The sequence below is a fragment of the Alosa alosa genome, chromosome 2, assembly GCF_017589495.1.
Source record: "Alosa alosa isolate M-15738 ecotype Scorff River chromosome 2, AALO_Geno_1.1, whole genome shotgun sequence".
Taxonomy (NCBI): domain Eukaryota; kingdom Metazoa; phylum Chordata; class Actinopteri; order Clupeiformes; family Clupeidae; genus Alosa; species Alosa alosa.
This window is the reverse complement of record NC_063190.1, coordinates 21224603-21239047: the sequence shown is the minus strand read 5'-3', so window position 1 is coordinate 21239047 and position 14445 is coordinate 21224603. Positions and strand designations below refer to the sequence as shown.

The following is a 14445-nucleotide window of genomic DNA, read 5'->3' as shown; positions in this document are numbered from 1 at the left end:
GTGAGGCCCTCTAGAGGTGATACTAATTCGTTTCTACAAGTTCACACTACTTCAGTATTAAAGGTTGTATCAGCGATTTCAGGCCCAAAAAGGCCCAAATGATCACATTCCTCTAATCTTTCCTAACGATCCACTAGCTGCCTGCCCAATAAGCAGGCTGTCAAAAAATTGCATCTCTGTAGGCAGCCTAGGCTCCGAGATCTGTACACAAAAACAATTGCTACTGTTGGGGGTCCAGAGGGGAAATGTTTTGTGTGTTTCTGTGGTAACATTTTAATTCTTATGATTAATATTGTCAATTAAAAGTTTGTATGTTTTAGTATTTGCACACTCATTACATAGCACACATTGCACACATTTAGTCTGCTGTCAGGGAAAATGTCTTGGAGAGTATCTCCAGGCCTGTAGATGGCACCCTGGGAGGGAGGGACGGGGATGGGGGCAGGTACCATATAGCTGGCAGAGAAGAAGGAATTTTGAATGGGGAAGAATAGACGGTCGGTTGGAATGGCGGCATCTGGCATCTGGAGGAAAGGAGCGTAGGCGTTTGTCTGGTGAGCGTGAGCTACAGGCGGTTGGCAACAACTGGACTGTGAATGGTCAGAGGTCAGGAAATGACGGATCAGGAAGTGAGGATGGGGAGATGGATGTTGGACGCGGGAGTTTGGATGAGTGGAAAGTAATCATTAGGAAACGGAAAACTAAAGATAGAGACGAATCAGATTATAGTGACATTGATAAAGAAATAAAAATGGTGAAAAGGAGTGAAGATGAGTTCAAGGTGTTAATCAAATTGTTACAAGAGGGGACTACTTTTAACGAGTGGAGTCCAATCCAACTAACCAAAAGTCTGCATAAAGACATTGGGGAGGTAAGGAGCGCTAAACAATTGAGGAATGGTTCTTTACTGGTAATATGTAAAAGTGATGAACAACAACAGAAAGCAATAAAGACAAATAAACTAAATGGACAGCGAGTGAAGTGTTCAATGGCATATGACAAAAACTTTGTTAGGGTGTGATCTCTGGGATTCCTCTAAGTGAGTCAGTGGATTCAGTGAAAGAAGGAATACAAAATGTTAAAGTAAGGGAAGCAAAGCGACTTAAAACAAGAAGGAATGGAGTTATATGTGACAGTCTATCAGTACTGTTAACTTTTGACGAAGCTAACATGAATATGGAAAGTGTGAAGAAGGGGCAAAACTAAAATGTTGCAACTGTGGAGGAGAACATAGTGCAGCATATGGAGGTTGTGAGGCTAACAAAAGAATGCAGGAGGTACAGCGAATTAAAGTAGTCCAAGGGGTTTCCTATGCAGAGGCAACTAAGAAAGTCCCAAGAGGTGTAGGTGTACCGGTAGAAACAATAAAGGATGGGACTAAAGATGTAAAGGAATGTGTAAAGTGTGATCAACTAAAAGAAGATACGTTGATTGTGAGTAAAGGTGATTTTGTGCTCTTCATGGCTGAGATAATCAATTGCTCAGCACAGACCACTAGTAGAACTGAAAGAATTAAAATAATTGTAAAGTCAGCTGAAAAATACCTGGATGCAAAGGGAATGCCTTGGGAAAGAGTAAGAGATATTCTTAATGATGAAACACAACAATCACAGTCATGGAGTGGGCCTGTATAATGGTTTTAATTATACTTCAGTGGAATGCTAGGAGTTTAATTGCAAACGGCCAAGAATTCAAAAAAATATGTTGAAAATTTACAAGAGAAACCTAATATTATTTGTATACAAGAAACCTGGCTAGTGCCTAGGTTGGATTTTGTAATAAAGGGGTATGACTCTATAAGAAGGGATAGGGAAATAGGTAAAGGAGGAGGAGTTGTAATTTTTATACAAAGGGGACTTCAGTATAGAGAGGTAAAGAGGGGGAATGACTTGGAATACATTGCTACAGAAGTATGGACAAATGAAGATAATGTGACAATTATAAACTTTTATAACCCATGTAGACAAGTGGAGATAAGGCAACTGGAGGATATTTGGAAGGATTTGACAGGGAGAATTATCTGGTGTGGGGATTTTAATGCACATAGTACATTATGGGGAGAGAGGGATGATGGGAATGGAAATGTAGTCGAAGAATTTATGGAAGAGAAAGAGTTAGTATGTTTGAATGATGGATCTGGGACTAGAATAGATGTGGCAAGGGGTACAGAGTCAGCAATAGATCTAACTATTGTCACAAAAACCATTGCAGATAGATGTGATTGGGAGGTAGTGAGGGAAAGCACAGTAGGAAGTGATCATTATCCTATTAGAATTCAGATAGGAGTGGAATTAAGAAATGAACATGACATAAGAGAAGAGAGATGGATTTTAGGAAAAGCAGATTGGGGTAAGTATAGAGAAGTAAGTGATGAATTGTTACTATCTATTGATAAAAATCAGGATATTGAGAAATTGTCTATGGCAGTGGAATAATTGTTGCAGCAGGAGTATCAATCCCAAAAACTAAGCCTAAGACGTTAACTAAAATAGTGCCATGGTGGTCTACAGAATGTAAGGAAGCAATTAAAGGTAGAAATAGAGCGTTTAAAGAGTTAAAAAGAACACATAATTTTCAGAATTTAGTTCAATATAAAAGATCTCCGGCAATAGTTAGGAAAACAATAAGACAAGCTAAAAAAGATCATTGGAAAAAGTTCTGTGACTCTATTGGTCGAACTACTCCAGTGGAGAGAGTTTGGAATATGATTAAAAAAATGAAAGGGAATGGAAGGGAATATGGATACCCAGTGTTGGTTGAGGGGCAAAGAACGATCACCAATAATAAGGAAAAAGCAGAGGTTATGGCTAAAACATTAGCCAAGGTGCACAGCTCAGGGAATTTAAATCAAGAAGAAAAAAGAGGTAGAGAAGTTACAATTGGAAAATATCGCAATGTGTTTGACATTGAGGATAGCGAAGAAGGGGTATTGGATGTGTTATTTTACGAAATCTGAACTCAATAAGGCATTAAGTAAATTAGGTAAGTCATCTCCAGGGATGGATAAAATCTGCTATTCCATGTTGGAGAACTTAAGTGATAAGGGGAAGGAAGTTTTGTTAAGTCTATATAATAAAGTATGGATAGATGGCTGTATTCCTAGAACATGGAAGGAGTCTATAATTATTCCTATTAGGAAACCTGGGAAAGATCCTAAAATAGCAATTAACTATAGACCTATTGCATTAACATCCCAGATGGGAAAAACTATGGAAAGGATGATTAATGACAGGCTTACATATTGGGTTGAAACGAAAGGATTAATGAGTCATTATCAAAGTGGATTCAGGAAAGGTAGAGGCACCATGGATCCCATTGTATGCCTTGAAGATACAATAAGGAAGGCTCAAGTGAACAAAGAAAATGTAGTGGCAGTGTTTTTTGACATTGAGAAGGGATTTGATATGTTGTGGAAAGAAGGTATACTGATAAAGGTTAAAATATTGGGAATAAAGGGACGGATGTTCCAATGGATTAAAGGGTTTTTGTCTAATAGAACAACTCAAATTAAAATAAATGGAGAATTAAGTGAGCAATACAGTGTGGAAAATGGTGTCCCACAAGGAAGTATTGTTAGTCCACTATTATTTTCAATAATGATTGATGATATTTTTAAAGACATACAAAATTCAGTTGGGGTGGCATTGTTTGCAGATGATGGAGCAATGTGGAAAAAAGGAAGAAATATAGATTTTGTGGTGGGTAAGATGCAACAGGCAGTGAACAGAGTCCAAGAATGGGCCCTTCAATGGGGGTTTAGGATCTCAATAGATAAAACAAAGACTTTATTCTTCTCTAGGAAGAAAATAAATGTAGATGTTAAAATCAAATTATCTGGGGCAGATTTAGAAAGAGTGGAATTCTTCAAATATTTAGGAATGTGGTTTGACAAACGATTAACTTGGACAATGCATATACAAAAAATATTGAGAAAATGCAAGAAAGTGTTGAATGTGATGAGGTGTCTGCGTGGAGTTGAATGGGGAGCAAGTAGACCTGCTTTAAAAAAGCCATTTATACAGGGCTGATGAGATCTGTATTTGACTATGGGTGTGTAGTGTATGGGTCTGCTGCTAAAACATCACTTAAGAAACTAGATGTAATTCAGAACCAAGGTTTGAAGCTATGCTGTGGGGCAATTAAGACCACGCCAGTGGCAGCAGTCCAGGTAGAGATGGGAGAGATGCCTCTCTATCTTAGAAGAGACCAGCTGTCTCTTGTGTATTGGACAAATCTAAGGGGTCATAGTGAAAACACATGAGTCAATCAGTCTTATGGCAGTGTCAAGAGAGAGAGAGTTACCTTATTAAAAGTTTTGGTTGGACAATAAAACAAAAGGTAATAAATATGGGAATCAGTGCTCTTGAAATAAGCCCTACAGTGGCATATCCTGTTGTTCCTCCTTGGCTGATGTCAGAGGTTCCAGTAGACTTGGGCTTATTAGAGGAAAAAGAAGGATGTTGAAGTGGATCATTACAGGGTCCAGAGTTACATTGCGAGCAAATATAAAGAAGCAGTCATTTTATATACTGATGCATCTAAGCAGACTGATAAGAAAATGGGAGTTGCTTATGTTATCCCTCAATTAAACATTGAATCTGGAAAGAGAATCAATGATGATTTAGCTGTATACACAGCAGAAATTATAGGAATATGGATGGCCTTATTGTGGGTAGAGAGCAATAGACCTAAGCAAGCTGTGATTGCGTCAGACTCTAGCTCAGCTTTAATAAGCCTTAAATGTTGTCACTCTGAGTCTAGACAGGACATAGTATATGAAGTAATGCAATTAGCCAACAATCTGCTTAAGTCTGGTATTAGTACTACATTTATATGGGTACCAGCTCATATAGGTGTAGGAGGTAATGAATTAGCAGATAAATGTGCAAAAGAAAGCAGCAGGGAAGTCTGATATAGAGTTGAATATTAAATACAGCAAAGCTGAAGTCAAAAGTATAATCAAAGCTAAAATAAATGAAAAATGGCAATTTGTATGGGATAATGAACAGTCTGGAAGACACCTGCATAGTATTCAAGGAAAGGTGGGGAGGAGCAGGAATACATGCAGAAGCAAGCAAGAAGAAGATGTGGTGTCCAGAATGAGGCTAGGACATACAGGATTAAACAGAACATTAGTTACCATGAAAAAGCATGTTGATGGAATGTGTGAATATTGTAATAGTCAAGAGACCATAGAGCATGTAATTATGTTTTGTCCTGAGTACCATCAAGCCAAACAAAGATTTATCTCACAACTTGGTGAAATCCAGATGACATTAAATTTGAATGATATACTGCAAAGAGAATCAGGTGAAATTTGTTTTTCCTTTTTGTTTTCTTTTTTGAAGGTAACTGGGTTATTTAAAAGAATTTAGGAAAGTGTAGGATGACCATTTGATCCACACTCCAGTCCAGATGGTGGCGGTAATGCACCAAAAAGCTGGTTGCCAACCGCCAGAAGAAGAAGAAGAAGAAGAAGAAGAAGAAGAAGAAGAAGAAGAAGAAGAAGAAGAAGAAGAAGAAGAAGAAGAATTTTGAATGGCAGTGTGCAACACCTGAACCTTGCCTTGTCCGTTCTCTTTGTATTTTAAGGTATGTGTCATTTTATTCTTAATGTTGCCATCTAAGGTTGTTTTGTAGAAATTGCTGGTTAATGTGTTGAATGATCCTGATATGATTCTTATTAAATTGAAGTAAATGTTGATTCAAGCAAATGTTTGTTTGCCACCATTAACCATGTGGCCATGGCTTTTTAGTGAGGTTACAAAGGAATTAATTGGTTGCTAAATGTTGTGTTTATTCTCACCACATGTATATTCTTATGAAAGGGGTTAATGCTGTAAATGTGTGTGTTAATCAATTTAATGTTGAGTGTGTTTGAACATTGTTAAACATGTTTGAATATTTAAGTATTTATATTTAATGTTGAGTGTGTCTGAACATTGTTGGACATGTTTGAATAGTTGAGTATTGATGCTTAAAGTATTTTAACTAATAAATGGAATGCCAGTGTGCAACACCTGAACCTTGCCTTGTCCGTTCTCTTTGTATTTTAAGATCAAGCAAGAGAACGTGGTTGTGCCGTGCCCCAAGCTCCCCTAGACTTGGAGGCCGGTAATACTACCAACAAGGGTTGGCAACCCCTCAAAAGCAAAATAAAGTGTTTCAACCAATAACCGACGAGATGCGCGTTTAGGAGAGTTTTAATTGCACAGGAGGGAGGTGAAGGGAGTAGCGAGCTAGCTCTTTGTTTTGTTTGAACATCAACAGAAGTGACGTATCCCCGCTATTGCTGATACAACCTTTAAAGGTATTATTTTGTATGTTTCTTGATAGATAAAAAAGATAAAAACAATTATAATAATCTTCAAACTTAAATTTAAATTACTATGAAAAATAATGACACTGCACTAATGAGATATTGTGATCATTGTTTATATCTACTCAAAGTCCATTGAGAGGTTGCTTTTCTGATGAAGTTGAAAGTGGAGAAAGTTGAAAAGTTGTCACAGAATAATCCTCCATTTTTAGTTTACATATCTTTTGAGGCATCATAGAATGAGCTGTTATCTGGAGAGATCATTGCTTTTCAGTCCCTGTGTGGAGTTAACCAGACAATGAGGACAAATTCATCTTGGCAGAGTATACAGCTTTGGCACTGTACAATACATGGGCCAAATGTCACATCCTTTTCACTGTTTCATAGATATTTTGAATGTGTAGTCTACCTGTTTCTGTCTGGATTTTTTAGCTTGTCTGGCCACTCCATTCACTGGCATCAGTGTGTGCAGCATCAGCAGAGTCGGCAGCTGTGGCAGGAAATGTTCCATTTTCCGCCTCTTCGTCATTTTCATCCTCATCGCTGCATCTCGCCTGAAAGGCCTTATCCAACAGAACCTGACGGCTCTCCCTGATGTATGCTTTCCTCAGCTCCTCAAAGTGTGTGCTCTCTATGTGTGTTTTATGTGTGTGTGTGTGTGTGTGTGTGTGTGTGTGTGTGTGTGTGTGTGTGTGTGTGTGTGTGTGTGTGTGTGTGTGTGTGTGTGCATGTACATGCAAATACAGGTTTTTACATAAAAACATGAGCATTTAAGTACCAAAAAAAAAAAAAACATAAAAAAAAAAAAACAAGCAAACAAAACTCCATCCAAAACACAGTACCTGTGCATATGATGCCTTCTTTCATTACCCAACTATTCGATCATGTCTTTTAAACATGTGCTTCAGTCTAGCTGAGCATACAGCTAAGGTATCTTGAGGTTAAACTATTCTGCCATAGCATGTCCTTACCGTCATGACCTATCACTTTGTCTGTGCTGTCCTCCTCCAGCCCCTCTGCCTTTGAGACAGCCTCCAGTGAGAGATGCATGCCTACAGGTGAGGTGTCCATGACTTGCACCTGGTCCAGTGGCTTGGGGTGCTCAAGTGACTCTCTGAAGGAAGGACAGTTTTAGGTGTAAAGCCAGTATGTCCTGTGTGTGTGTGTGTGTGTGTGTGTCTGTGTTTCTCTGTAGTGTTTCAATATGTAGGCTTCTTGTTCGGTCAATGGTGTTTTAAGCCCCCGACGTCGTCTTCCAGGCAGCGCTGCCACTGTCGACTTAAAGGCACCTAATCGTACCTAAACGTAACCCTAACTCTAACCTTAACCCATGCCTAACCCTAGCGCCTACCAGGCAGCGCTGCCTTGAAGACAACATTGGGGGCTTAAAACACCAAGAAACTTCTTGTTCAGTCAGTGTGTGGCATGTGCATGAACACTTCCTTACTCGGCCTGAGGCTCTGGGTCTGGTTGAGGGCTCATAGGCTGCGGTTCAGGAAAGCACTCAATACTCCTGCAGTCCTCTTTAACACCATCAGCAACACTAAAAAATGCAGAGAAGAAGTAGGCTAAAGAATATTGACATTAATTTTGCAACTGCACAATATACCTGTGCTGTGCATAAAAATAACAATACTAATCTTCATTTAAAGGGACACCAGGCAACATTTTCGTGTTAATTAATCATCTTCGTAAGTCGGTATATGGTTAAATGACTCATTACGGGGTCTCTCGCCCGCCCCTACTGCCTGTAGGAAGAATATCCCACTTGCAAGTTCGGTGTATCCTACCCGCCGACTGAAGCAGGATCAGTTTACAGCACAGAGGCAGGCTAACGAAACGCTAGAGATTGTTGCAAACGTGTGTATAATGGCAGAGCCGGCGAAGAAGCAGCGAAAACCCTTGACGGAAGACGCAAAGAAAAGGAAAAGAGCTTCAGACCGAGCGAGGGGGAGTTTCGTAGAGAAAAAGCATCAGGCTTGCCTGGTGTCCCTTTAAATATAGAATAAAGTACATTGAAAGGTTTGGATGGATACCAAGTCCTGTTCCCTATGCCCCAGTGGCAGGGCTGTGTGGAGGAGGTATCTTGCGTGCTGGGATGCTGGGTCTCCAAGATACTTATTTCATCCCAACTCTGAGACTTCTTCCTGTGCAGTATGAGATTATCATTGACAAACACACCCTGTTTACAGGCCTGGTCTTGATTCAGGTGGAGAATGGGTCTTCTATAAGTTGGGGATATTTCCTCAGGATAAGCACCCAGTTTTCATAAAAGATTAATAGGCTATGTAATATAACTATTGAATATACAGTAATCTCTACAAACAAACATACACCCATGGGTAAGATGCCTCACCTTTTGCACAGGCACCTGTCCTCTTCAAATTCGTCATCCAACATGGTTATGCTGCAGCTGCAGTAATCAAGGACGGCAAGGTATAAAGAAAGAGAGCACATATAGACAGAGCCGGACAGTAACGGAGTACATTTACTTGAGTACAGTACTTGAGTACAATTTTGAGGGATCTGTACTTTACTCGAGTATCATTTTTGGGGAGTACTCATGACTTTACTCAAGTACATTTGAGAGGCAAATATTGGACTCTTTACTCCACTACATTTCTATCCATAACCGTGAGTACCCATTACTTAGAAAAATCTCGGAAACCCTCAATTTGTTGTTTTCCTCTCAAACGTGATTGGATTGTGCAGGCACCACTGATTGAGACAGCCTATCAGCAATCACCTTCAGCTTTCCGCCAAAGTCAACTCTATGGTCAGATTTAGGTAAGAGACGAAGCCATAGATGAAACAATGGATGAAGACGCAGCAGGTCCATCCCGGGAACCTGAGGCCCCACCTCTCCAGACTATTTCAATTTTCTGAACAAGTTAATGATAGTTTTCACTTCAAGTGTTTCAATTACAAAATAGTATTTTGTATTTGAAATACGTATTTTAAATACATGTATTAGAAATACTGCCCATTCCTGGCAACATGGTGAAAATATGAAAATGACTTCTCCTAGGTATTAACATTAACATTTTTCATAACTCCATGTCGGACGTTTCTGTACATAAATGTGAGAAACTGTGGCAGTAGTAATGCAATATTTGGAAAATGTAGGCTACTCTTGTACTCTTAATACTCAAGTACTTTTAAAAACAAGTACTTCAGTACTTTTAGTTAAGTAGACATTTGACTGTTGTACATTTACTTGTACTTGAGTAAAAATTTAGCAAAGGGTATCTGTACTTTTACTCAAGTAATGAAGCTGTGTTCTCTGTCCGCCTCTGCATATAGATAGAACACACTTTCCAATGGAACATGGAACTGGTAATTTATTTACTTAAAACAGTATCCCATTATTTATGCAAAGCAAATCTTTGCTCACAGATATGGTCCACTTTTGGAGTCTCTGCAGCCAGCAGCAGTCTTCAGCCATGAGTGGCAGCTGGTGGCAAGAATATTTCCTTCATCCCATCTTTGCTGCTTTCTACCACATACAGGGTGGATACATTTTCTCCTTTTGATAACAACTCTAATGAAAATGTTCATAATGTCTGTATGTAAAGCTGGTTCGTGCATGGTAAATATACAGTGCCTATAAAAAGTCTTCAGCCCCATGCTAAAGTTGACTAAAAAGAGGAATAAAAAAAAATCATCTTTTGTAAATGGATCTTAATGACTTAATTTAAAAAATGAGGAAAAATCCAACCTTTAAGGACACCAATTTTCTTTGTGAATGAATAATGTATCGTAAATAAATAAATGTTCTTCATTAAAATACAGGGTGCATAAGTATTCATACCCCTATGTTAAATTTCCATAAAAGCAGACAGATTTTTTATTTTTAAAGGCCATTTATTTCATGGATTCAGGGTACTATACATCCTGATAAAGTTCCCTTGGCCTGGATTAAAATAACCCCACATCATCACATACCCCTCAACATACTGTACCTAGAGATTGGGATGGTTTTATTTCAGTTAGCCTAATAGCTGGTTTGATTTGCATTGAGAGATGATCTTAAAGTGGAAAGTACCCCATGCCAATCGTGAGATATGGTAAAGGGTATGCGATGATGTGGGGTTATTTTAATTCTAAAGGCCAAGCGAACTTTATCAGGATGTATAGTACCCTGGATCCATGAAATGGCTCTATGGGAATTCAACATAATGGCATGGATACTTATGCACCCTGTATTATAATGAAGATTTTTTTTATTCCTCTTTTGGTCAACTTTAGCATGGGGCTGAAGACTTTTTTATAGGCACTGTATAGGCTAAACTCACCGACGCTTCTTCCCGTTCGAGTCAGACACACTGTCACTGAGATTATTTCGAAGGATGCCTTTCAGCGGTCGACCCTGTGCATTAGCGACATCAGTACCACTGCTGCTCTGCAGGTTGGTCTGAGGTAGGCCAGCCGAAGATGCGCTCATCGGACAGTCCATTTGGTGCACAGTGGGCTCTTGCTGACGGGATGTGCCCTTGAGAATACCTTTCAGGGGTTTCGATGGTCCAGGGTCATCCATTCCCATGGACAACAGCCTGTCAGAAAGAGAAAAACATTTTCTCGTTTTCTTTTGTTGTTGTTGTTTTTTTAAACGTTTTATAATAATAAGTAGCCTATGGGTTGATAATAATTATTTAACTTACCCACACAGTGATTCATTTAGGATTTGTGTAGCTTTATGTCTAGACTGAAATATAGCGTAATAAGCATGGCAAGGCCCAAGCACAGCTAACAATTAGCCGGCGTGACGTTGCCTCATGAGATTATGACGTTATGACCTCTTTGGTTATGAGTCAGAGTAGGCCCGATCTGCTCAGAATGTGCTCTGAGCAAATGTGACCTTCCTAGAAATAACCGCACTCTAGTTTGTATCTGGATTTTCTGCTGGCCTAGGCCTAAATGCAACAAGTTTGCAGTTTAGGTCCATGTAATAGGCTAGTATATCGGTTTATATACTTAACATCAGACCTTATCTAACACAAGATGCCACACAACTTCTTAAGAGGCCATGGTTCTTTCCTAACTGAGCTATTGCATTTTGTTAGCTGGCTTGTCTGGTTATGTAGACCAGGTTCAGAATGCTGCAGCGCGCCTGCTTTAATCAGCCAAAGAGGACACGCGACTCTTACTCTCCATTAGATTTCTATAGCAGCTAGAATTGAAATCCTATCAAGGCCTATAGGACACTTTAGGCTACATCCACAATCTTTCACTGCTGGTTCACTGATGAGCGTCTGCTGTGTCGAACGAATTATAATGTTAAGAGGTCACATTCAACACTCTCGAAGGTTCCTCCTTGTGGAATGAGTCGCCTAGTTTTCTGAGTCCCTGTGGTAGTTGTGGGTCTTTCAAGAGGGGTTTTAAGACAGACTTTTAATGAATTAATATGATTTGTATGTTTATTTTATGTTATTGATATTATTGTGTTGCTTAATGTAGGATTACCAACATTTCAAATTAATTAATTAAATAAATAAATAATTTCTAACTATTGTAATTCTGTAGGTCACTTGGACATAAGCATCGCCTAAATACTATAACCATAACCCATAAACTATTTTATTTCTATTTACCATTCTTAGGCCTACTGATATAAGTCAAAGTCAAAGTCTGCTTTATTGTCAATTTCTTCACATGTCAAGACATACAAAGAGATCGAAATTACATTTCCCACTATCCCACGGTGGAGACAAGACATATTTTACCAATTAGGTCCACAGACAAACATAACATTCAAGTAAACAATATAAAAAGTAAATAAGAAGGCACATACAATGAAGAAATAAGAGCAGCACATTTTGGGTTGAAATTGTGTAATTGTGCATACAGTAGACAGTCAATATAATAGTGCAAAAGTCAGGCCAATAAATGGCTGAGGTAGTTCTGTTTGACCTAAGTATGCAAGTGGCATAGTGGTGCAAGTTATGTAAGAGCAGCAGAAGTGTGTTCAGAAGTGTTTTCAGGACAACAGGACAACAACAAGTTGCAAAGTGTGCAAGTGTACAAGTGGAGTAGTGCAGGTGGAGTAGTGCAAGGCAGCCATTGTGGGTCCAAAGTCCAGGATGTTATGTAGCTGAGGGTGGAGGGGGGAGAGAGTTCAGCATCCTAACAGCCTGGTGTATGAAGCTGTTGGTGAGTCTGGTGGTGCTTGAGGGCGCAGGCTTCTGTACCTCTTCCCAGAGGGCAGTAGATCAAACAAATTGTGAGCGGGGTGACTTGCATCACTCACAATTGTGGTCGCCTTGCGGGTGAGGTGGAAGGTGTAAATGTCCTTCAGGGAGGGGAGTGAAGCACCAATAATCCATCCAGCTGTGTTCACTATGTGCTGCATATATGGAATACCTATTTGTTTCATAAATACTACCATGATATAGCCTGACAAGCCAGACCCACATTAAAATGTAATTTGCTGCCGCTAGGGTGCGTCTAGATTTCTAGGCTAACCATGATACATATTCCTAATAGAAAATATCCTTTGCAGACTGTGCCGAACATTCCATTCTTTCATACTCGATGGCCTTATGGCACAAAAAGGCTTATTGTATGATTATGCTACATGACAGAGATACAATATACCCACCACTGTAATCAGGAGAAATAGCCCTTTCAAATGGTATAAAATATAATTAATTTAGTTTGAGTTTGAGGAGAACATACATAATTTAAAAAAAATATCTTTAAAATTCAACCCCAAAAAACACGAAAATATCAGTTTGTCAAGATTAATCTAATTTTTCTCCCAATTTCTATTGTAGATAGAGAAAAACATTGAGTGTATGGGAGATTCACAATTTTGTCCTCTACTCAGTGATAAAAACAGAATCAATGTGTCACCTTTGGTTCAAAAGTGATGATAAATTTATTAGACCTTTGCAGACGGCACGAAACATTCAGTTTTTTCATACTTGATGCCCTTGTGAGACAAAAAGGCTTATTGTGTGGCCATGCTACATGACAGAGATAAGATATACCCACCATTGTAATCAGGAAAACTAGCTCTTTAAAATGGTACACGTCATAGTTAATACATTTGAGAGTACCACACATTGTTTTTAAACAAAACCTTCAAAATTCAACATCAAAAAACGTGAAAATATCAATGTCAAGATGAATCTTTCTTTTCACCTAATGTCTGTTGTAGATATAGTGTGCAAAGGATAGCCAGTGTTGTGTTCTCCTCAGTGAAAAAAACAGAATCAATTTAATCACCTTTGGTTCAGAAGTTATGATTAATTTACTCATAACAGTAACAAGTAGAATTTTTAAAGAGTAGAATGTAGAATTTCCCGGTTTGGCATCTGACCTAAAAATACAGATATAATGGTCATGTAAAAAAAAATAAGATGTTTTACCATCAAAACAAGCTCAATATGGGATGTCTTACTGTATTCAGGAGAGGCTAAATCAATTGTGGGGAGGACAGATAAAGGCTGAAAGACAGACTAGCTGATTGTAACTGCTTCTCCGTGTGCTTCATTCTACTATGAAAACAAGAATATAGAGACACTGGCACATGTGTTAGGTTTACGAAAGGAGAAATAAATCATTTTAGTCTTAAACAATGTGATTAAATAACCAGGAACAACAACTTCAGGTAAATAACATAAACATATGTTTGCAAACATGCAGTAACTATTAGAACTACAAGAATGACAAGACAACAGTATAACAAAGATCAACAAATCTTACATGGTGAACAAAACATTTCATACTAACACAACAATTCATACTAACATTCACACACATATATATATAAACAATTAAAATGTTAGAAGAAATTCAATACATTTAACAACAATACAGCATATAATTCGATACAATATATAATTATCGATATCATTTGCCCTACACGTAAGGTGATACACTAACGCCACATTCACACCAGATCTGTGGTGTGTGCATTGTCACAGCTGTGGCGTGGTTGTGTGTGTGTGTGCATGCGTGTGTGTGTCCATCTCAGCCTAGCAGATGATGGGGTGTAAATGCTATTGGAGTTGGTGTAATCTAAACAGCGTATGCATACACATACACATCTAAACATCTAAACAACGTATGCATACACATACACATCTAAACATCTAAACAGCGTATGCATACACATACACACC

The 14445-nt window shown here is 38.7% G+C and overlaps 1 protein-coding gene across 2 annotated transcripts; it reads right to left on the bottom strand.

The window, feature by feature from the left end:
• Nucleotides 1-6419: 6419 nt before the first annotated feature.
• LOC125288479 lies at nucleotides 6420-11076 on the bottom strand. 2 transcript variants are annotated; one of them, XM_048234888.1, is made up of 9 exons: nucleotides 10981-11076; nucleotides 10615-10872; nucleotides 9714-9815; nucleotides 8676-8732; nucleotides 8356-8544; nucleotides 7767-7862; nucleotides 7291-7433; nucleotides 6729-6950; nucleotides 6420-6596 (listed from the first exon to the last, which is right to left on the bottom strand). In XM_048234888.1, exons 2-8 carry the CDS (start codon nucleotides 10860-10862, stop codon nucleotides 6748-6750), a joined length of 1038 nt encoding a protein of 345 aa, XP_048090845.1. In that variant the 5' UTR covers nucleotides 10863-10872; nucleotides 10981-11076; the 3' UTR covers nucleotides 6420-6596; nucleotides 6729-6747. The 2 variants fall into 2 exon arrangements, with proteins under 2 accessions (XP_048090845.1, XP_048090853.1); XM_048234896.1 differs by having other exon boundaries at nucleotides 8356-8466.
• Between the last annotated feature and the right edge of the window lie 3369 nt (nucleotides 11077-14445).

Bases quoted from the DNA above. Each gene is read 5' to 3' on its own strand.
- LOC125288479 (XM_048234888.1), bottom strand. From the start codon at position 10,862: ATGGGAATGGATGACCCTGGACCATCGAAACCCCTGAAAGGTATTCTC. The intron at 7,434-7,766 runs GTAAGGAAGTGT...TCCTTCCTTCAG, and splicing joins GACCCAGAGCCTCAGGCCGA to AGAGTCACTTGAGCACCCCA. The intron at 6,951-7,290 runs GTAAGGACATGC...AAACACACATAG, and splicing joins CAAAGTGATAGGTCATGACG to AGAGCACACACTTTGAGGAG.